This window comes from Festucalex cinctus, chromosome 18 (assembly GCF_051991245.1).
Source record: "Festucalex cinctus isolate MCC-2025b chromosome 18, RoL_Fcin_1.0, whole genome shotgun sequence".
In the NCBI taxonomy this organism is placed as follows: domain Eukaryota; kingdom Metazoa; phylum Chordata; class Actinopteri; order Syngnathiformes; family Syngnathidae; genus Festucalex; species Festucalex cinctus.
This window is the reverse complement of record NC_135428.1, coordinates 3,467,781-3,490,419: the sequence shown is the minus strand read 5'-3', so window position 1 is coordinate 3,490,419 and position 22,639 is coordinate 3,467,781. Positions and strand designations below refer to the sequence as shown.

Here is a 22,639-nt window from a genome sequence, read left to right as displayed (position 1 = left end):
TTGAATTGTTTATATACACTATATTAACAACAGTTACTATATATTTAACGGAGAAAGCTTCACACTTGGAAGTTAATGATTTTGTTTCTATTATTGCTTAATGAACACAGAAAAAATAACAAGCCAAATTCAAGATATGCAACAGCTTCCTTGATGTAACTCATTTGACTACTGCGGGTCCACATGAATCGCTACATGTCCCAGGCACAATGAGTAATTCCATCAGATCAGTACTACTAACCTTCACACTCACAGCCTCCGCCTTTTGCACGGTTCGCAACTGCAGCGGTGTAAGAGCGAGCATCCAGAATCAGCAGCTTCTGTGGCACCGTGTTGTCATCACAACCTGAGCTACCAGTCAGTGAGGAGTCTGATGACACACGGACAAAAGACATGCCTTGCATTATTACTAGCTGACTGTTTTTTAATAGATGCAACCAGCAAGGCGAGGCAGGGAGAACCCATGAAAAAGGGAACAAGGGATTCGAGGAAGTCATAGGACGAGACTGAAAATGCATATCTTGTTGTTAGTAATGATTGCAGGGAAAGAGCTTGCAACACTTCCAAAGAACAAGTTCGAGTATGAAGCTGCTTCTCTACTGTTCAGCTAATTCAAGCATCCCATGTACAAATTACACACTGAGACGATATCCACGAAAAACAACAAAAACAAATAGTAGATTTGAGCTTTGCAAGATAAACATTTGTTGCCTGTCAGTGTCAACAACCTTACGTTTGAACACAGAAAATGTGATTGTAAACCCCCCTAGGTAATGAATTGAGAAAAAAACAAACAAAAACGCAGTTATAAACACAGAATTATACATTTGCTCAGTAGCTAGTGTGGACTACTTTTTACAACTGATGTTTAGCATCTTTGCCATCTGTCTAGTTCCATGCATTTTTATAGTGAATTGACGTTTTCATTCTTATCCAGTAAAATAGTAAAATTATGTGGCAGTGGCTGAATATACTGATGTAGAAAATGACACTCCATACCAAAATCACTGTCAGATGAGTCGGGAGCCTCTCCACGTTGCTGGAAGGCAGGTGCACCACAGAAAGCCTTGGCTCCCGTGTCCATTTGACAAGCTTTGGCAATGGATGTCACCAGATACTCGTCATCTGTGTTTCTCCAGCCCCACCAGCTGATCTCAGGCTGGCTGCAGCGTGCAATCACTGCCCCGTTCTTCTGGTGTCTGGAAACAACATCAGGGTCAGAAAATCTGAGTTAAATATGAGTTGCGCAGCAAAATGCAACCATTTTTATCCCTCTCAATTTGCGGCCATTTTGTAATACTGTTGACTGAAGATGAGATCACAGTTGCTCAGGTCTCAGGCAACAACCAATCACAGTTCAGTTTTTTTCAAGCTCAGCTGTGATTGGTTGTGACCCGAGACCTGAGAAACTGTGATGTAATTTTCACTCGACAGCAAGCGGCAAACTGGCCGCCTTCTGATAACTGATAAAAACTGAGGAATTTTGCTGCTTAACTCAGATTCCATTAACGCAAAATTAACCAAAATACTGTATTTAGACAAGTGGGACTGCATAGAACATATTAAGAATTTTTTTTTTTTGGGGGGGGTGACTGCCCCTTTAAAATGTAAATATGCGTTAAATTGCTGACCTGTAGACCACCACAGGAATCCTCTTCCAGGATCTGAAGGAAGCCACACTCTCTAGCTCCTTGTCCGTTATCCAGATTGGAACCAGAAGCTTCTGTGGGTAACTGGAGCACAGCCTAGGGACACAAAAATATACCAATGATTTGCACTTTTTTTTTTTTTTTTTTTTAAATGGGCAAACACCTGCACAGTGTCGAAGGGGGAGAGAATAGATTGTCTCTACGAGTGAGAAAATGAAATGTGCTGAATCACGTGCCTCAGCGCGCTGTGACTTGTTTAATTAGCACGTTGTCCTGTGCGTCTGGCTCCCTCAGCAGGATACGCATGTGAGCATTCATGCACGTGCAAAAATCATCTTTAAATTGGATGGTTTTGCTGACATATTAGATATATAAAAAATAATAATTTATGGGAACTTGAGAATGAAATTCACTTTCTATATATGTATTGAAGATGTATTGTGGATTAACAATTACAACAGATTTTTAAGAAAAAAAGTTTTTTTTTTGTGTGCGCGCCAATTTTACTTGAGCCATGAAATGAATATAAGACAATGTGGCTGCATTACACTCAAACTGTTTTATTGTAATTGCCGCTAATAGGAATGGCATTTATGGGGCAAGCCAGCATCCACACAATGAACTGTTAACCATTCCACACAACACACACAGTCACAACGGACGCAAACGGTGAATGACTTATTTAAAACGCCCATAAATACTGTAGCTAATGTAACCACTCAGTATGTTAATGCTGTTAGTAATGTTGTGAAAGCGATGCCGTGGAATTGAATGGTACAACATATGTGACGTACTTGTAGTTGCAATTAATGGCTGACACCCTCCAGATGTTTTGCGTGTCAAAGCCCATTCTTTTAACCTCCATCTCCATTCTCTGACTCACATGATCACCTGAAGCAAAATAGAACAAGGACACATAATCAGGGGGGGGGGGGGGAAACAAACACTTTCAATGGTCCTATTGTTCTAAATAGCTATCATCATTCACAATTCAGACTTCCGTGTGCGTGCATTTGTATCGACCTGGACGACACAGATGAACATGCTGGTCCTCATCATCAGCACTGCCTCCCAGACACCAAGCGTGATAGGCCAGGGCAAAGAGGTCTTCGAGGCGTGATGGGTGAGCTATGGCCCTGTTCAGACGCTTGACCCACTCCTGACACTGCTTAAATGTTGTAAAGTGGCATCTAGAATTCATTAAAAAAAAATGTGATGCTTCTAGAAAGTGGTTGGTTATAATATAACACGTGTTTTGATTTCTTAAGTACATCACTAGAACATTTTATTTACTGTGGAAATTGGCCAATTAGCAAGAGGCACTTAGTAATCATTTTAGCAATGCCGTGAAGTGTTACTCATTAACAAAGCAACGGGGGTCAAAATATTTCTCCACAATTCATTGTTTTCTTTACCTGACAACTTTGGAGTCTTTGCAGATAATGTGCAGCTGGGCCATATCTCTGCTCTCCACGCTCTCGATCAGCCTGAGGGGCACCTGTAGGGGGAGACAAAGAAAGTGCAAGCAAGTGTAATGAGCCTGATGGACCGCTGACAGAAGAGCACAACTGCTAAGGTCACGTCGGGAATCGACCAATCCAAGCTAGGCCTTTTCCATCACATTTTCAAGGCCTCCATCACACATACCTGCAATATTAAACCTAACTTTGACCACAGGAATGTCAAGACTTTTAGATAATAAATGTGTGGCCTTAAGGAAGGATGCTTGTGTTGTCCCAAAATGTGTCTGAACTTGAGCAGTGTTGCAGGAAAATAGCATTGCATTATTTTATGGATACAAGCCGCGATGTGTCCTTGTATTGTAATGGAAAACGTGCCACTGATGTGGCAACTTGGGCAAGGGGTGTTTTAACACGAGGTACTCACAGATATTTCATTGTCCACATCTGGGTAGGTCTAAAGCACAGCGACAACATGGAGCACACAGAAAGGGAGGACACAAGACAAGAGGAAATGGAAAATTAATTAAAACCAGGGAAAAATAAGGAATGGCAAGTTAAAAGGGAAAGAAAACATGAGTTTGAAGGATGTCAGATAAAAGAACCGATCACGCAGTGCGCGACTTGCCGCGTGACCACATGACCTTGCCAAATTGAAATCATGGAGGGAAAGACAAACATGGACAGGACCAAAGGGCAACAAAACAGCTTGAAAGAATGAGGATAACCTGTGAATGGAAGTGTGGGGCAGAGGTTGATGACTGTTGGCATTCATACAAGAGTTCGTCAATGCGGCAAGGGTTACGGTGGCTAGTCAGTAGAATGGACATTGTGGGCATTTGATTTTCGTTGCCCTTGCCATCTGTTCTAAAAATGACAGACGGCCTTTCTGGAAAATATGCTCGGGATATGTGAAGTAGTAGTTTTACTTCACCTAAATGTAATCAGGAGGTTTTTATGGATGCATTTATGCTACAAGATTCAAGTGCTAATTCCAATTTTGTGCTGTGGTACTTTTTATAACGCGTCAATGAATTCCACGAAATACATCGATTGGTGACATATAAGTAGACAAAAAATCTAATGCAAAAGCACAGCACAGGGATGTCTGAACATTGTCCTAAGTCGACCATACAGAATTTTGTGGCGCACCATCCTCTATTCACAAGAATAGAGTGCTGAGCCTCAGACTAATCACATATACACATTCATAACTAAAACAAGCACAAGCTATAGTAAGCTGAAATTTTCCAATCTATTATATAATATCATTAATGTCCACAAATCAGACTTTGACACAAAAAGGAGGAAATATTTTTTTCTTAATTATAACAATCTGTGTTATGCAGAAACATTTGCTATTATTTGACTTGTAGTGCATTTGAATCTTTGCATAACAAAAAAATAAAAAATAAAAAAAATAAAAAATCCCTACATAAAATGTATTAGTAGTTTGGGCGTCATATGAATTTATTTTATTTTTTTTAAAGTAGGCCTCCCTAATTTCTGATGGCAGCCAATGTGCCATTTAAACAGTGAGTGAGGTTTATCATTGCTTACTGCAATGTCACTGCTTGGTGTTGACACTTGCAATTTACATGCAATTTGAGCATCTTCGCGCGTTTCATTTCAAGTGTATTGTTGATGTGCCACTTAACATCTACGTTTTTTTTTGTTTTTTGTTTGTTTTTTTTCAACAAACTGACAGGCATTAAATCAGAACTGAGGACTTGGAGCTGCAATGTAAATCCAGCCTGTACAACAGCATGAGCAGAGACTAGGCCCTTTGATTTTATTGATGTCAATCAAACATTTCCTGCCAAAACAAACTGGTAAATTGTTCCATCTTGCATATATGCCTATAACATGTCTATAATGATGGCTTTAGTATATACCTGTACTTCTAGATCAATCAAAATAGTGAAGAAAGTAATCATTTATGTAGTTTTTTTTTTTTTTTTTTGTATTTGTATGAGTTTAGTCTTCAAGGTGGACTTACATTGATGACAGACTCCTTGAACTTGATGTGGAGTCTGTAGTTCGAAATGGCAATAACAGCCTCATCTGCATGTCCAAGATATTCCACCCCTTCCCCCTGGAGAACTGGGAAGGGCACCTGTAAGGACAACACACACCGATTTAGGAACTCAAATAGTAACAAAACATGCATCATATGTTTAAAATGAAAATAAAGAGACAACTTTTAGAACTCTGGAAGTAGGTTCTAAGTGGCTATGTTAACGTTGACATCAACATTCTGGTGCTTCTTGTTCAGAAATTACTAGCAATAAAGGCTTCCATGTTAACATTTTGTGATGACACACACATGCATCAAATTGTTGGTACCTCTCTGTTAATCAAAGAGATAACTTGAATATGACAAAGTAATAATAAAGATGTAATGTAATCTGGAGCAGGCACTCTTCAAACCTCTGACCACTGGTGGCAGTTTGCACATAAAGAGTGGGCTAAAATACATGTGGAGAGATGCCGAAGTCTCTCAAAGGTTGTGCAAACAATAATTTAGGTACTATCCTTTTATCACTGAGCCATCACGTCACGCTTCATCCATTTAAACTTGACTCCCAAGGCCTCTTTACACTCAATCCATCTGCATGCACACCAACATGTCTGCCCCGATCAACATGACATCAGGGAACTACGGATTGCAAGCCCAGTCCCGCCGTTTGGCTGGTGGTGAGACCACATTAGCGTGTCCTGCATTAGCATGCAATGCTGAGTCACGCAAGGGAAGACCCACTGATGCATGACAAAGAGGACATGCAGCAGAGCAGATGGGGATTACTGCAAAATATCCGGAAAAAAAAAAAAAAAAAAAAAAATCCAAGCTCACTTTAAACTTCAACCAACTGGGTTAATAGCACAGTCTGACTTAAATCATGTAGGCAAGTCACAACAGACGGGAATACAAGTTCGGATTAAACATTAAACCACAATTATTGTAAAGACTGACCATAAATGTGTGTAGTGTATCAAACTGTCACTGCACCTGCTGTTGCATCTTCATCGTGTGTATGTGTGCACAGTGGTTGGATGCATGTGAATACAGCTTAATCTGGGAATTGGAACACATGGCACGCCGCTCACCACAGAAACAGACAAATATAGGAAGTATTCTGGCTGACACCAGCTATTCAGATACATAGGGAGGAATAAAATATTACTTTTTGTACAGCAGGGGTCAGCAACCTTTACTGTCAAAAAAGCTATTTTAGGCCAAATAACAAAAACTCTGCTTCGAGCAGCAAAACATTTGAACATTATGATAAACGAAACCGTGTGTTGGTGTTAGACTAATGCAGTGGTTCTCAACCCCAGTCCTCAAGTACCCAGCCTGTTTTCCATGTCTCCCTTAGCCAACACAGCTGAGGATTGTTATCCTTGTTACACATTTCTAGCAATTTTATGGACATATATCAATTTTCTGCCTCTCTTCTTCCTTTTTAGGGACATTTTTTTCTTGATATTTTTTGGACATTTTTTTCCCCTTCTTTTTTGGTATCAATTTTCCGATTTTTTTCTGGCAATTTTGTTGACACTTCATGGTAATTTTTTTTTTTTTTTACATTTCTTTTGTTTGTTTTTGGACAATTCATAGTAACATTTTAAATGTTTGTTTTTTTTTTAATATATTTTTTAAATCAATTATCAGACTTTTGTTTTTTTTTTACAATTCCAAAGACATTTAATTTTATTTTTCTGCCCATCTTTTGTTTTTGGACATTTTATGGTTACTTTTGAACGTTTTTAAATTCAATTAATTGAACTCTGACATTTTTGGCAATTTCAGGGGATTTTGTAGTAATTTTCTGCTTTTCCTCTTTTTGGACATTTATTATACTATCTAAAAGTTTTTCATCTCATTTTCATTTCTCTTTTTTATGACAACTTAAAAAAAAATTTGGACTGACATTTTTGAATAATTCATTTATTTTTATTTTTATTTTTTTTTAACCTAAATCAATTCATATGATATAGCTAAAACATTTAAACAGTATATAGCTAAAATGTCTGAAGGGTCTAACTGTGCTGCTGGAGAAAAAAACTCTAGATTTATAGTTTGGGGGGAAAAAAAAAAAAAAATGCAAGTTTCAGAGACGTAGCCCAATTGAATTAAGTATTGATTCGACAGCAGTAGTAATGACAATGTGGAGCTTCGGTGCTACTCTGCGAAACAGATCAAAGATGTCCTGCCGAGACGAGTGGCATAGTTAACATATACAGCCTGACAGCATTAAACCAGCTGCACTCCAAAAGTAGACGCATGAGTCACACAGAGCCTTCGAGTGCAGCAGAAGCGAGTGTCACATGTCCTCCACAGGACTTCGGCAGCAGAAATAATTTAGAAAAAAGGAGACTGAGACTATAAGCACGAGTGAGTGATGAGCGAATGAGCGAGTGAGCGAGACAGGCTCATGAATAATAGTGACTTGTGAGTCGTGACTTCCGGTTGAGGAAGGCGGCCAATGAGAACGTGCAAGTATGCGCACACAGCTGCACGCATGCATCACAGCTGAGAAGGCAGCAGAGTGTGTTAAACGATATATTTAGTGGGGGATTGCCTGAAAAAAAAAAAACCACTCAGCTGTCAGTGAAACTATCATGGGAGTGCCTTCTTAGAAAATGAGACAATATGAGAGCTCATGTGCAAGGGGGGGGGGGGGGGGGGGGGGGGTAGACAACATTATAAGGCAGACGAGTGAAATGGGACCAGTTTCAAAAAGGCCTCAAATGAAAATGATTAAGTAATAGCAAAGCCTGTTGCATAGTAATGATATTCCACCTCATTTGATGTATTGACTTTGTATTCAATTGAAAAAAACTGGGTGGAGTGGGTACAAAATGAACTATATCAGTGCATTTGGTAATAATCTCCACGCTTTGCTTTTTCGACACAGGTAAATTCTAAACACCAGTGACTGGCTGGATGATGCTTTATACCTGGAAATGCAATGCAAGTTGTGAAACAGAGAAGAGTTGTGTTAATTGTGAAAGATCATGTGATACAACACGGCATTTTTGATTGGCCTCGTTTGGCTACGATTCAAATTTAGGATCACATCAAAACGAGTGGCAGACTAGTTACCCAATCACGAAATTAGTTGTAGAACCCCGCAAACTGTGTGACACCCTCATAACTAATGAATGAATGAATGAATCCTGCAAATTTGGGCACTCCTAACTAAAGAGGCCACTTTTCCTCCATTTTTAGATAAAATGATTTTAAATAGAATAAAATCATGTCAAAATCCAAACAAGATGCCCCCCAACTATTTGACTTATGATGTTCAACTGCATTTGGTCTCTGAGCTCTCATTGAATTACTATGTTAAAAATGGGGATTTAAATTGAGTGAGGAAACAGATTTTCTGCTTGGGAGAAACTTGTGCCTCGTTTGTTTCAAAGATCTGATGCAAACTGCTTCACTTTTTTTTTTCCATGGAAAGCTTCTTCAGTTATACTTTAACTACTGAAAATAATTGTTCACAGTACTACATCAATGCAACATAAAACAGGATCCTATATTGGTCACGTGTGTATTTACTGCCCACATGGACAAAGCAATACATTTGTTTATCCTGTTATCAAATTACCCGAGCATACCTGAGCCTTTCCCACTGATAATTTTGTTGTAATCTCTATAGCCTATCTCCATGCTGTAGCATGTCCCTGCGTGTGTGCAACAACCACCTGCAGGCAAAACTAAATGTATGATTAATGTGCCCTTCATGAAGGAAAACTGCACGCAACAACTAACTGTACCTCATTGATAGATTAACAGACCCACTGGAGCAAATGCAGACACAGTTGTGACCAAATGATAAGAATAGGAAAACTGTGCCAGTCAAGAAAGTAGCACTCAAGCAGGAGTGGCCTGCAGTGTGTTCAATATTAAAGCCAACTGCATTGTCACTTTATATTGACAAGAGGTGCAGCAATAACTATTCAAATTTTATGAGTGTTGCCACATGCAAGGGCAGACATTATGCTTTTTGGGCCTCTGTTTTACATTATACCCAAATACTTCGGTAATCGTGACGTCAATTCATCCATTTCGGTGTCTGACTGAAGATATTTTCTCCAAAAAGTGTACTGCTAAGTTGATGAATTATTCCATTTAATTTTTATTCCACAGATGGATTATTACTCAGAGTACCGTGTTTAGACTAATGAGGGCAGATAGAACATTACGGCAAAGAACTTTTTTGACTTGAATTCCACTTTCAGGTCTCTCAGCAGAGGCAAGAATGTTTGTGTGTGCCTTTTTTTTGCTTTCAAAATCAATTTAGATCCACAGGCATGTAGCTAAAAGTGTTTACCAAGTGAACTCAACTTAAAGTAGTGTTTGTCAAGGGTTGGCCAAACATTGTTCCATTTACCTGAAGACTTTCATCCTCCTTCACCAGCTCCTTCTGGGGGAATAGATCCTTGGCCTTGATGTACTCCAGACTGGGAGGCCCCTCTTCACCCTACAACCGAAACAATCGAAATTAATGTCATCATCCAAGTGGACACATAAAAACAAAATCAGACTACAGTTTTTTTTTTTCAAAGTTTAATTATAAAGACAAATAAACTGCAATACAAATGGAGCACACGAGGGGTAATTATGCAAAGGAATGTCAGTGAAAATCAAATAAGGTTAATAAATTCTCAGTAGGGCGCTTGGCCTTTGATGTGGAATCTATGCCGGGTGAAAATTTCACAATGTGCACTTACTGCCCCACAAAGAGCACCTAAGTGATTAAACATTGACCACGAGAGTGCAGAAATCCAATCTAAAACTTACAAAAACGTGCTACTATTCCAGAGGCCAGAGGGACAGTTTTTTTTTTTTAATCCATCAAAGTGTCCCGACAGCCATAAATTAAATTTGATTCTGAAGATGATTAATTAACACTTGACCATGCTCAAATCTCGCAATGACAGCAGATCATGTAAGGGGCCATATGATGGAAAATTGACCTTCTGAGTCTCGCCGTACTGTGATGTTCACTAATCAACATAATGGCCACCGCTTCTTCGCCAACAACTTGGTAGCTAGGCTGAGCGAAGATCTGACATTTTCAAGCCACGCGCAGATTACACAGACCGAAAAGGCATCATGTCAAAACAAAACAGTAAGCAAAGGTCTAGGTGCACTTATTTTCTAACAGCATCCCTAGTGTGGCAATTTGAAGTGTATGCTAATGATAAAGTCTGTGTGGATGGATTTTTGATTGTGCTGCTCTTAAACATATAACATTACAACACTCGTCATGGTGGAAGTCAAGCAAAAGATGAGAACATGAACTTATCCTGTCATCACTTAATAGCAAACAACAAATTCAGAGGCAAGGTGCCTCAGCATGACAAGATTAAAGAATAAGAGACTTCACCATCTTCCAAATATGGAGCACAGCTGGCCCGAGCACAAGTTTTTTGCCTCGTCACTGCTGTTAGCCTGCAAAACCTCCCCCACCTTAGTCCAAATACAAATGAAAGCGCTGAACCTGACAGACATTCTGCAAATAAACAAATGACTCTTTTCGAATATCACTACTACATTTAATGTCTTGATATGCCGATAACAGTGCTAAATTATAACTTGAAGCCTTGCAGGCCTAATGTAGCAGTTCAGTGAAGAGATAAATGTGCCAGTACTCTTCATAAAAAAAAACTGAACTAACCAAAAGAAGAAAAAAAAAAACAACAACTGAAAATCAAATAATCCATGCAATACAAAACGTGGGACACAGAGAAGCCAAAAATCTTGCACAGGCTACAAGAATAAGTGTCTGGTTGTCATGGCAACAACAATTGCTTGATATTATAGCATTTAGAGGAAGAAAAAAAATCTCTCCTTACTCAAAAAGATTGCTAAATCTGGTTGAGGCTTAGTGAGCAGATTAGACAACCACCATCTGATACCTATGTTACATTGTGATCACGTGCAATATACAATCTGTATATTTCTGAAAGGCTGCTCATAAATAAGGCAGACGAGGGTTGGCACATTTTCCAATATAAAAGAAAAAAGGTGTGGCCAAGTGCAGATGAAAGGGCAAATGAATATATGAAAAATACTGCATTCTCAAAGAGAGCCAGGCCGCGTTGCAGACTACATTAATGGGTCAAGAACAAGGACAAAGCATGACAAATCTTTCCAAATGCACCTCACTGCCCATCCCTTCCCTGGCAATATATAAATATTTCAGAGACCACAGTGTACTGAAGGTTCTGTCCAATTACAGTCTCATAACTTCAACTGCATAGCAGAACTGAGGAAAATGGAGACGGGGGTTTAGAAAGGTATGGTACAAACAGTTCCACTTTAACAAAGTTGAGCAACAAACTATGTAGATAGACTAAATATATTCATAGACACAATTTTCTAAGTCCCTTGTCTTCGTTTGGGTCGCGGGGTACATCGAATTTGACTTTTGGGTACACCCTAGACACCCAGATTCACATTCATACCTATGGAATTTAGAGTTTTGAACCTTGAACCTCAGAACTGTAAATAAATCCACCACAATATTTGGCTATACTTGCAACCTTAATTCATTTAGTCACTGCTCGTAAGCTGAGAAAAATAGTTTCAATTCAATTCCACCAGGTCAATGAAAAATCTATCCTTTAGGTCCTAAAAGCATTTTGTGGAAAAAGTGAATGAAGGTGTTTTATAGCAGCAGTCAGACTACGAAGGTGGTGACGATGAGAGCAATATGCTACATCCTAATTTCACGAGAGGACAGGCAGAGTGTTCATCCATTTAGAAGGGCACGGACAATAAATTATACAGCCAGTGACGTGGAAGAAGAACTGATGACTCAGCGGAACCGCAGACGCTTGAAAAGCATCATAAAATAATGAAATGAAATGGCTGCTCGTGCGTGGTCACAGAAATAAACCGATGTTTTCTTTCACCGTGCTCAATGAAAATGTCTATTACTTCATCCAAAAGTATTACGATTAGTTTGGTTTAATGGTGACTATTTACTATTTCTCATCACTGATTTTTTTTTTTATTGTCAAGAACATTTGTATTTTAATGACATTAACCAGTTATATTCCTGAGATTTTAAATTTATTTTATATTTTATCATTACCATTTTGCCTTGAGGAAATTTGCCTTGCTGTTCAATTGCAGCTGTGAATGACACATTGTATTCTTTTATTTTTTTCGGAAGTGCTGAATTATGTTCTTAGACCACTTTGGCGCCAGAAAAATGCATCTTCTCACTATCAACACTGTATGTAATATGTCTGTTAATAAAAGATATGAGCGATGTTCCTTTTCCGAACGACGACAATTGGATGAATGTAACAAAGGCATCAACATGTACTCTTTCAAGCAGCTTCTTTATAGCAGATTTACCGTTCTCTCAATTTGTAATAATGGACAGCAAGGTAAAAAAAAAAAAAAAATGTCCAGAAATGTCTCAACATTGCATTAATGACTAAAAATGGTGACTAGAATCAGTAGAATGTCTAATTCAGACACCTGATTATGATTTAAATCCATGCATCAAGATATTCTGAACAGAACAAAACAAAATATTCCTTTGTTAAACTCTGTAAAATGTTCTGTTATGTGGTCTGTCAAGGAATTACGTATAATGTTACATATAATGTACAGTTGTTGTTTTTTTAATAATGGCAAGAGTTTAAGTTGGGAACAAATACACTAACTTTGCTATGAAACTATTCTTAAGTCAAAAAAACTTTAGTCAACTTGTATCCTATGTTCCACTGACATTGACTGATAAAAATGCTCAATTTCACACTTGATCCCAGAGACTCAATTAATTGTATAATGAGTAGTTTCAATTTTCCTTGATATTCTACTCCAAGTGTGAAAATAAAAAGATTTTATATTTATGTAGTTTTTCATGGCAGAAGACTGAAAGAATATAATGAAAACTTAATGTCGTAAAAACATCATTGTTGAGCAAGGTCCTCAGCTTTTTCGCCACCAAGTCCAAAGATGGAAACAAAGTGAACCAGCTGTCATTGTCACTAACAGCACACTCGAAACTCTGCTCTCCGTATTGCAGCGAACGCTCGTGAGCACCAAGGCTGACAGAGCAACACGTTTCATGTGAGCAACACACATTTGAACTGCCAGCCAATCAGGATCAGCGAGCAGACAGCTCAGATCTCCGCCACGCAACGCAGTGCTGACTTTTAACAAAAGTAGCTTTTTCATCATCATCATCATCAAACACATGACAAGACACTTATAGATAGATGGGAGTCTGCATTGGTTACTCAAAAACTGCAGCACTCGCATGTATCGAGCAGCCCCACCAACACCCTCCCCTTTGTGATTGGCAGGCGGGCCCACTAGCAAGTTAGGTTGAAATGTATTTTGATGCACATCAAAAAACAAAGTCAGGAATATTAAAAAAAAAAAAAAAAAAATGCATTAACGAAATAAAAGGACTTACAAAGCAATTGAGCATGGAGCAGGATGCTCTTCCTGCAACGCTCATGTCGAGGTGACGTGGGGCTGTGCTCGGATGACACGCAGCCTATGGAGGAGCAGCACGACCACAGCACGAGGAGCCGGCACCATCATTCTTCTCCTCAATCGTCTTCCACCACCAACCCCTCCGCTCACCTTCCCCTCAGACTCCCGGCACTAATTCACCGCTTCTCAAGGAGTGCTGCGGGAAAACACGCCGGTCCCCGGCTCTTAAATCAGGGATCACACCGCGCCGCACCACACCCCCCTCGTAGCCATGTGTCAAGACAAGCTGAGAGAGAGGCCCAATAGTCCGTCAAAATACAACAACAACAACAACAACAACAAAAAAAGGGCAGCGGTCCACTGGGTCAGCCGAGTCGAGTGGAAAGCAAAAGCGGTGAGATGACTACAGATAAATGCGCCCCGCTCTGTAGTAAGTGGATGGACGGGGAAAAAAAAAAAAAACCATGAAGAGAGTGAGAGATGGTAAGGCAGAGGGAGATGCCAGCCAAGCTCCGCCCTTCGCATTAGCATCAACATCCCTCTCTCATATTCGCATGCTCACATTTCTCCTCTAGTCTCCCTCTCATCTCGTCCCTCCTCCCCCACTCCCTCCTTGTTCACCCTTCACCGACATCTCATAAATACGCCGCTCCCCCAGCAACGAGGCAAGGTGCAGCTCACACTAGCGCCGGCGCACAGAGGACGCTCCAGACGACTTGTGCTGCCTTGATGATGAAGCACGCAGTTGGCCGTGGAGGCTGTGCTTCACAAAAAAAAAAAAAAAAGAAGATAGAAATAGAGCGACCTGGTTGGACACCAGCACATCATTTGATAGCACGTGATTTGGGGGGGGGAATTACATTGCAGTGGATAGGAAGGGGAGGGGTTGTTGAGGAAAGTGACTATGCGGAGAGTGCCAGTGACACAGCATTCTACAGACATCGCGTCTTCCTGTCCCCTAGCTAAAGATGTGCTTGACAAGTACAGTACCTCACTCTACTGCTTTCAGCCACACAATATTCTTATTCTGAAGGTCATAATATTCAGTGATGCCTATATATCGTCCCATAGACCATAGGGGGGACACCCGCACCTCATCCGTCACCATCCCATGACTGCACTGTCAGTCGTGACATCCATTCGCCATTAACCGTATGACCTCACATTACGTAACGACACAGTATGCAGCATATGTCCTATGAGTGCATACGGCACTGGCAAAACTGGAAACTGCTGTAAAGTAACTTTTTCTGTCAAAATAAATTTAATTTAAAATTTATAGCACACTTAAAAAAATAAATAAATAAATAAATAAAAAACTTTACACATTCCTAGTAGAGGTGTCAAATTAATCGATTAATCAGCAAGTAATCGACTCAAATTAATCGACAGCCATTTTAATAATAGAGTAATAGTTTAAAATTTAAAAATGGTTGGTTATTTTCTTTTTTGAGGGGATTTAAAAACATTCTACCATATGATCAATCAATAGCTGAGTTAGCTAGCGGCCTCATTGAAGTTAATTACTTTCAATTAACTTTTTTTTTTTTTCCCCTCCACAAGCAAGCGCATGCACAGAATGGTGGGGTGGGGGTTCTGCAGGTTGCATTGTCTTAGAAAAAAAAAATGCATATGCGTAGGTGCAAGCATATCCCTATGGACAATATGAGTAGTGTGTACAGTGATGGGACACTGACTTAAACAAAAGAAACATGTCACTCAAATTTAACATGGTACACGTTTATTAATGGATCAAATATGCTATATTTTGCCCGCAAAACAAACTCCCGTCCACAGTAGCCTGTCCGAAGTGCTTAGACGTAGCATTACCATACAATCTAACTCCCGAGGCAGGATAAAATAACACCATTGTCCTAGCGTCCATGCTGGCATTATCCCAACTTACAATACGGCAGCACGAGTAGAAAACAATATGAACTCAATACTTCTCGTATTGTTTAGGCAAGAACATTGAAAGCAATTAATCGCTGCTTCACAAGACTGGATTAAAAGGATCCTATTACCAATGGAGCAAGACGTCCTCTAATCCCACCTGAAAGAACATGACCCAAGACAACTGAGACGGGAAATTATCACAAGTGATATTACGGTAGTTTGTGGATATCACACGCTTCCTAAAAGGATTGTGTTTTATCTATAATTTATAACATTGCGTTCCACTTTCCATACCCACCTGAAGTGCAGCTCCACATTTATAGGATAGTGTAGAATGTCAGGACGGGGCTAACCCTGAACAAACTAAAGCCTGTGCTTTCTCATTTACATGCCTGGGCGGGCACATTATTTGCTCATCAGCCACGCCGTCAATTAAACCAACTGCCTGATTGTGTGCCCCATAAAAGCAAAGCGCTGGGCGGCCCGCCACGTTTGCATTCTATCCACCCAGTTGACCGGAACTTTGGGACACATATCCTCCTTCCGCAGCCACCATTCGTGCCGAATAAAAGCTGTGCCTACGACTCGAGTCTTTTTCAATATTTTGTGCCTCATCTGGCTACTATTAGCCCTCTCTCGAAGTTACCGTCCGTACTGGCTGAGAAAGAGCGAGGACAACTGGCTTTGTACTCTTTATGATGATACATTTCCTTTCAAAGAGGAAATTAGGAACATGTATCAAAAACACGTGTATTTCATCTCTTCAAAATAGTTGCCATTTTTCATTTCCGTTTGTCAAGACTGAATCTTCAGTCCTTACATAATACTAGTGAGTTGAGAGATCAGGAGGTGTTTTTGCAAAACGCAGCAACTGCAAAAGTGCCTGGAAAGCTTGAATGTGACATGGGAAACATACATTGTTCTTGTGAATTTGTGTCAAAAATTGGAAAAACTACAACCTCAAAAGTGTAGTTGCAACACAATCAAATAAACTGCTTGTATTCACATAATTATAGCATTGCATGCAACAATTTAAAGCAGCAAGTGTTCTCGATCTGTTATTTGCAATTAGGTGTGGGCTAATATTAAATTGAGATGGTATGATAACCGTGAGCAAAAATGTCACATTATTAAGGTATTAAAAAGCAGCTCTAAAATGTCCTTATTTGAAACAGATAGGTAAATAAAAACAATTGTGGAACATAAAGAAACATGCATCATGTTTTGTTAAAAAAATAAATGAATAATATAATAATCTTCTTGCAAGTCACAGTGACCCATCACTGTTGACTCGGTGAGCTATTTTTAGAAAAGACCATTAGGCTACTCATGTTGTCCTTGGGGCCAACTAGTATACACTGCTACCGACGTACAGCCAATTTTCCACTGACATGCAGTGGTTAAGTTTTAAATGTCGTCATTCATCTGGCGGAAATTTCATGTTAGACTTAAAAAAAAATAAAAAAATAAAAAAACATTTTAAACAACAATACTGCAGCCGTGCTCGTTTCCACCACAGTTTTGCTGCCTGATAAACTAACTAAAAAACTAAATACTACAGTCTTTTAAATTGCAGGTTCAAACTTAATGACGTGACACTTTGCAGCAGCTAAATTAAATTGGCATTCTTTCTAATAATTCTGTACCTTACTACTGTATTTCAACCAGGCAACTTGGTGTGGTGGTAGAAGCAATAGAAGATCCCTCAGTGGGACTTCAGCCAACAACTCATCTAGATAAATTGTGTTTCACCCAAGATTGTGATATCACAGCACTGACTGAACTGGAGATGTGCATACAAAGATGGAAAGAAAGAAAAAAAAAAAACATCTCGAGGAGTACAGCCTGCTGCTGAGCATGTTACAACACATTTTGTTGGGGCATGTGAGAGTGGATCTCCGCTTCCTGTTTGAGGGCACCGCGTCCCGGAATAACACTTTTTTTTTTTTTTTTAAATGATGAAGAAGCAGAAGCATTTGGAACAAACACCCGCAGCAACCACCTCACTGGCTTACCATGCTGAAGATAGTAGGCGTGGGTGCTCCTCGTCCCGCCCTCTCCTCGCCTCGCCTCCTGTCTACTGGGCTTGGCCTTGCCACTGACAACTCCTGCCAACATAGGAAAAAATAAACTTTGAGATACAGTGGGTGTGTGTGGAAAGATGTTTGTGCGTGGGCGGCTTAGTAGTACGCATGCAATTGCAAGGGAGCCAGACTGAAAAGTGGCCCTTCCCTGGTCTAAAGTACGGCGTGCAGATGCAGAATAAAAAATGGCACTAAAACCATAAAATAACTCACAAGACATTGTGCTTAATGTAGCTGTTGGAAACTACGAGCAGTCATTAGATGGGTGCAAGTTCACGTAAAGACAGAACATCCAGTACTGCAGAGAGATGTGCAGGTTAATGCATGTTAAAGGCTGGAGCCAAGGGAGTAAATTCCACATTTACACTCCACACCCAACACACAAACTGGTGCTCTGACGTCTGCAAAACTGCATGACAACGTGCTCCTGCAAATCATTCTAATAACTGGATAACTACGATGAGAATTTTGAACCGCTACACTGACATTGAAAGCCAGAGGTTTGGTCAATCTGACAAAAGTATTCAGCAATCATATACTGTTTAGTGTTGTTCCGATACCGTTTTTTGGCCCCCGATACCGATTCCGATACCCAGCTTTGCAGTATCGGCCGATACCATTCCGATACCTAAGGATTTTTTTCCCCCCTCAACATGAAAAAGCTGTCCTGTCATTGGTTCAGAGCATTTTCAAGAGCCAATAGGATATCTTAGATCGGGATGCAGTGAGCATGTCACATATCAGTGAATATCGTGCACCAGCAAGACAAGATGCTGCATCCAAAATCCTATATTAGTGTTGAAAGGAATGGTATCGGCATGTTACTTGTGAGTAGTCACCGATACCGATACCACTGTCTTAATGCAGTATCTGCACCTCTGTCGATACCAGTATCGGTATCGGAACAACACTAATACTGTTCATTGAATACTCCTCAAACCAAACACATGAAAACTCAAAAGAATTCTGCTTAGCCTAATGTGGAATGTGGCTCTTAAAATAAATAAATAAATAAATAAATAAATTTTTGAGTCGATATATCACCTTAAGAACCAGAACACCTCATGAATATGAGGAATATGAGTTAAGCAGCAAAATCCATCCGTTTTTGTCCATCTCAGGGGGTGGTCATTTTATCATTTGCAGTCGACTGAAGATGACATCACAGTCGCTCAGGGCTCAGGCAATGACCAATCACAGCTCACCTGTGTTCTGAAGCTGAGCTGTGATTGGTTGTTACCTGCGACCTGACAAAATGGCTGCCCCCTGAGATGGATAAAACATGGCTAGATTTTGATTCACAACTCTTATTCAACAAATGTAATATTGATTAGAATGTCATGTTTAGCCTATGGAGGTCACATATAACATATTATTGTCAAGAAATGTTTAAGGTTGACTTCCCCTTCAAGTAAATCCAGCCATCGAGCATGTTCTGTCCAGCTCGGCTTAGCATTCACAAAACCACCACTGTCAAACATTGCAGGATGTCTCACTTGCCAACTCTTTTTAAGCAGATTAAATACTGACTTGATTTAATTTCACACTTCATTGTTGAAAAGGCACTTCAAAAACCTAGCTATGTAAATGTCAAATTTAAAACACGACTTTAATACTTAATATTAAGAGTGGCTAACTTATTTCTTCACACTTGACATTAAGAATGTGTCTTCAAACATTGATTGTATTGTTCGTAAGGGTTTCATGGAGGCAAGGTTAACTGGTATATTGAGTTTGAAGTTGGACAGAGCAGGTAGCAGAACAGATGAGTTGATGAGAATGGAAGATGTAACACACGCAGGCAGCCAGACATAACATACACACTGTTGACTTTATTGCGCCTTGACGTCGATGTTAGTGGAAGCAACACAGCGAGACAAGTTTTAAAGCCGACATTTTTCGCTGTTCTCTCACTTCCCTATGCTCCCCCTCAGACACACCCCCTTCTACACACGGCTCCACGGAGAGGAAAAAATAAAACTGCTTCCCCCACATGCCAAAACTCAAAGTAAACTTCTTACCCGCGGTAAAGCGCAGAGTTCTTGCGTCCCAAGCGCATTTACTGAAACCTTCGACAACTTAATAGTTGGAGTTGAGAGCTCAATGCCATGCAAAGTAGCAGTCGTTGCAGTCTCCCAAATGCACACACACTGGGTGTAATCCAGGGCATGACACACCTCCCTCCCTCTCCTTGTGTCTCGTACTTACTCTGGCCTCCCTCCCACTCTTTCAGTGCCAGATTTGCCAATGTGAGAGAAGCAGTACTACTGGCCAGTCAACTCACTTCCACCTATGACTCAATAATCAACAGGAAAGGCCAAGATTGTAAGCGGACCATGAAAAGTCAAATGTGGTCAAGCAGAAACATTAGTTTATGTTAATACAATTTTCAGAGCAACACTGGTGCAGTCGACACAATACTCAGTTATTATTTCTTGTTTTTTTGCTTAAGCTTGGCTGTTTGTATATATGCATCAACACGCTGTTCTGCCCCTGGCTAATGGGTTTACTTTATACACATGTGGCACGCATGACGTATAGAGTACATCACTCCCTCTCCAGTAATAATGTGGCTTAATTAAACAAATGGACTGGATTAGATCCATCAGTCTATTTTCTATAGCACTTGTCCTCAATATGATCATGGGTGAGCAGGAACCTCTCAGTTGATTTTGGCAGGCACATATAGACAACCAACTTTTCACACAATATAAAACAGTAATTAATATAAATATATGTACTGTACTTGCAATATTAGAGTACCAGAAGAGGCTGGAGCAGAAATTCAAACCCAAAATCTTAGAACAAAAAAGGTATATAAACATGTCAATTAGGTCCCTCAATATGTAATTATCATGCATCCATCCATCCATCCATAAGAAACTAGACTTGTGTTGTCATTTGGGTCACAGAGCTGGAGCCAGCTGACTTTGGAACAAGAGGAAAAAAAATATGTACCTTGACAGACACCTATATGGACACATTTGAGTCTTCAATTATGCTATTTTTGTTTGTTTTTTATTGGGGTAGAATGAAGCAGGTAACGACGCAAGCACAGGGAGAACACGCAATCCCCCAAACAGGAATTCCAACCCTAAATCTCCACACGTGTAAACCATTAAAATTATATTCACCTAAAAATCAAGCCACGGTTTTTGTGCGAATTATTTATGTTACAAATAAATAGGTTAACTCCGAAAGCAAATGCATTTCATAACAATACTTCGTTATCGAAAATTGGGAGGGAAATGTCAATATAAAACAACAAGACAAATGCAATAAGTTGGTTAGGAAAATGCGCCTTCCCTTAAATTAGCATTTAATTTAGACATAACTATACCTGATAAATGTAGTAAATTCCGTTAATGCCAGCACGTCACTCAGGTGCCTCTCACCATTGACAAACAACAGGTGTGAACGTGTAAAAACCGGTGTGAAGTTTATAGACTTGTCAAGAGAAAGCGAAAGCACATTTCATATAGCAACTGACCCGCTCTAACCGGATAAAAGACGATAAGAAGACAAAACCAAAGTATATGACTGAGGTGGGCTGTGTTTGCAAACGTTAGCATATCAAGCTAGTTACCGGCCCCGTGTACTAGTTGAGTGGGCTGCACATTTTGAACGTTCGGCACACGCACATTTCAAAGCGGCTCTTTATTCAAGTTTCCAAACACATGCCCGGTACCCAACAAAATGTCACGTGTGCGACGTTTACTGTCAAGTTACGTGTATTAAAAGTTAAATCAAGTTACTCACTCTGAGAATCAGCTGACACGACGGTGACTCAGTAGACTACACAACTTCCGCATTCTTGTGCGATGACAACCATTTCAGCCAATCGTGAAAGAGAAATGTAGGTCTCCTAGCCCAATTGCGTAGAACATTCCCGATGGCCAATGATAATCGACAATACTAAAGCGTACGGCCCATACACACCCACAGCAAAGCCAATCACGTGTCAATAGAAGCCCGGAACCCACCAATGGAAAATCACAGCGCGGCAGACACGGGGAACACGTAGACAATCAGGCACGCACACGACAAAATAGTACACGCTGTACAAAACGTGTTCGTGTGTGAAATAATAGGCGAAGAACAAATAGAAATACATTAAAGACACTTTTTTTTTTTTTTTTAGCGTGACCAATAGTCACTGATTTGTGTAATGTGTAACATTAAGTCACACATGACCTAGGCCATATATTAGAAAGGTAAATTATGACTTCATTTTTTTTATTTTATTTAAGTGTGATAAGCGACTGTCTGTTTTTTTTCATGGGTTATCACTTGGATCAATGATTAACTCAACATTTATTATCAAGCCCAAAAGGAAAAAAAATGGCACGAGCGGTGACGTACACGTAATTAATCTTTAGGCTGCAGAATTTATGAAGGAAGATAAGTGTAACCCCGATATAGAGACTTTTGCATTGGCTTAAGCAGTAGTTGATAGAATTATGATGTATGTCCTCGTAGGCATGCCGCATGCAGTTATTTTTGTTGCTTGGCGTCGGTTACAAACGGGAATTGACCTCGAATGCTCCCCAGTAGAGTCAGCAGCCACAACAAGACACTGCACGAGTGAAAGTCAACCCAGTGTGTACTTCAGTTACATTTTTTATCCTGAAAAGTACCCGTCGTGTCACATTCTTTTATCACAAATTAAAAATATTTTATCAACAAAATGAACACTCACGCTTTTGAAAATTCACACGTGGTATAATTCAGCTCATAAACAAGCAAACACCAAAGTAGTTTTTAAGAAGCTTATCACTGACCTCTCATGTCAGGCAGAATTGCGGCCTCTGGTGGCAGAAGAAGGAACACTCAGTTTGACACTGTTTAGGCCAGGGTTTCGTTTCATTCACGTGGCAGCCTACGTACTACAATCTGCACTTAAGTCGGTCATAATCAAAGTCATAATTGCAGTACATATTTCACTTCTGGGCCATGAATATGAAAATAGCAATGGAGTCAAGTTCAAGTCTATTTCACAAGTGGTAGACCTATATTGTACTACCAGTGAAAAGTAATGTCATTTTCCAGTGTATGTAAAATAATACAATTACC

General features: G+C 39.8%; 1 protein-coding gene across 4 annotated transcripts in view; it reads right to left on the bottom strand.

Annotated features, from left to right (window-relative positions):
* mtmr4 (myotubularin related protein 4) overlaps positions 1–22,639 on the bottom strand; it is a 35,994-nt gene that overhangs the window by 11,009 nt on the left and 2,346 nt on the right. The window contains exons 2-11 of one of the 4 annotated variants that reach the window (XM_077504319.1): positions 17,498–17,590; positions 9,511–9,600; positions 5,109–5,225; positions 3,537–3,566; positions 3,065–3,147; positions 2,673–2,839; positions 2,444–2,540; positions 1,632–1,745; positions 1,000–1,199; positions 242–370 (exon numbers count right to left, since the gene is read on the bottom strand). In XM_077504319.1, coding sequence (XP_077360445.1) covers positions 242–370; positions 1,000–1,199; positions 1,632–1,745; positions 2,444–2,540; positions 2,673–2,839; positions 3,065–3,147; positions 3,537–3,566; positions 5,109–5,225; positions 9,511–9,600; positions 17,498–17,590 — 1,120 coding nt within the window. Of the gene's footprint in view, positions 1–241; positions 371–999; positions 1,200–1,631; positions 1,746–2,443; positions 2,541–2,672; positions 2,840–3,064; positions 3,148–3,536; positions 3,567–5,108; positions 5,226–9,510; positions 9,601–13,563; positions 14,339–17,497; positions 17,591–22,639 lie in introns of those variants that run through there. The other 3 variants (XM_077504321.1, XM_077504320.1, XM_077504322.1) reach the window with 3 other exon arrangements.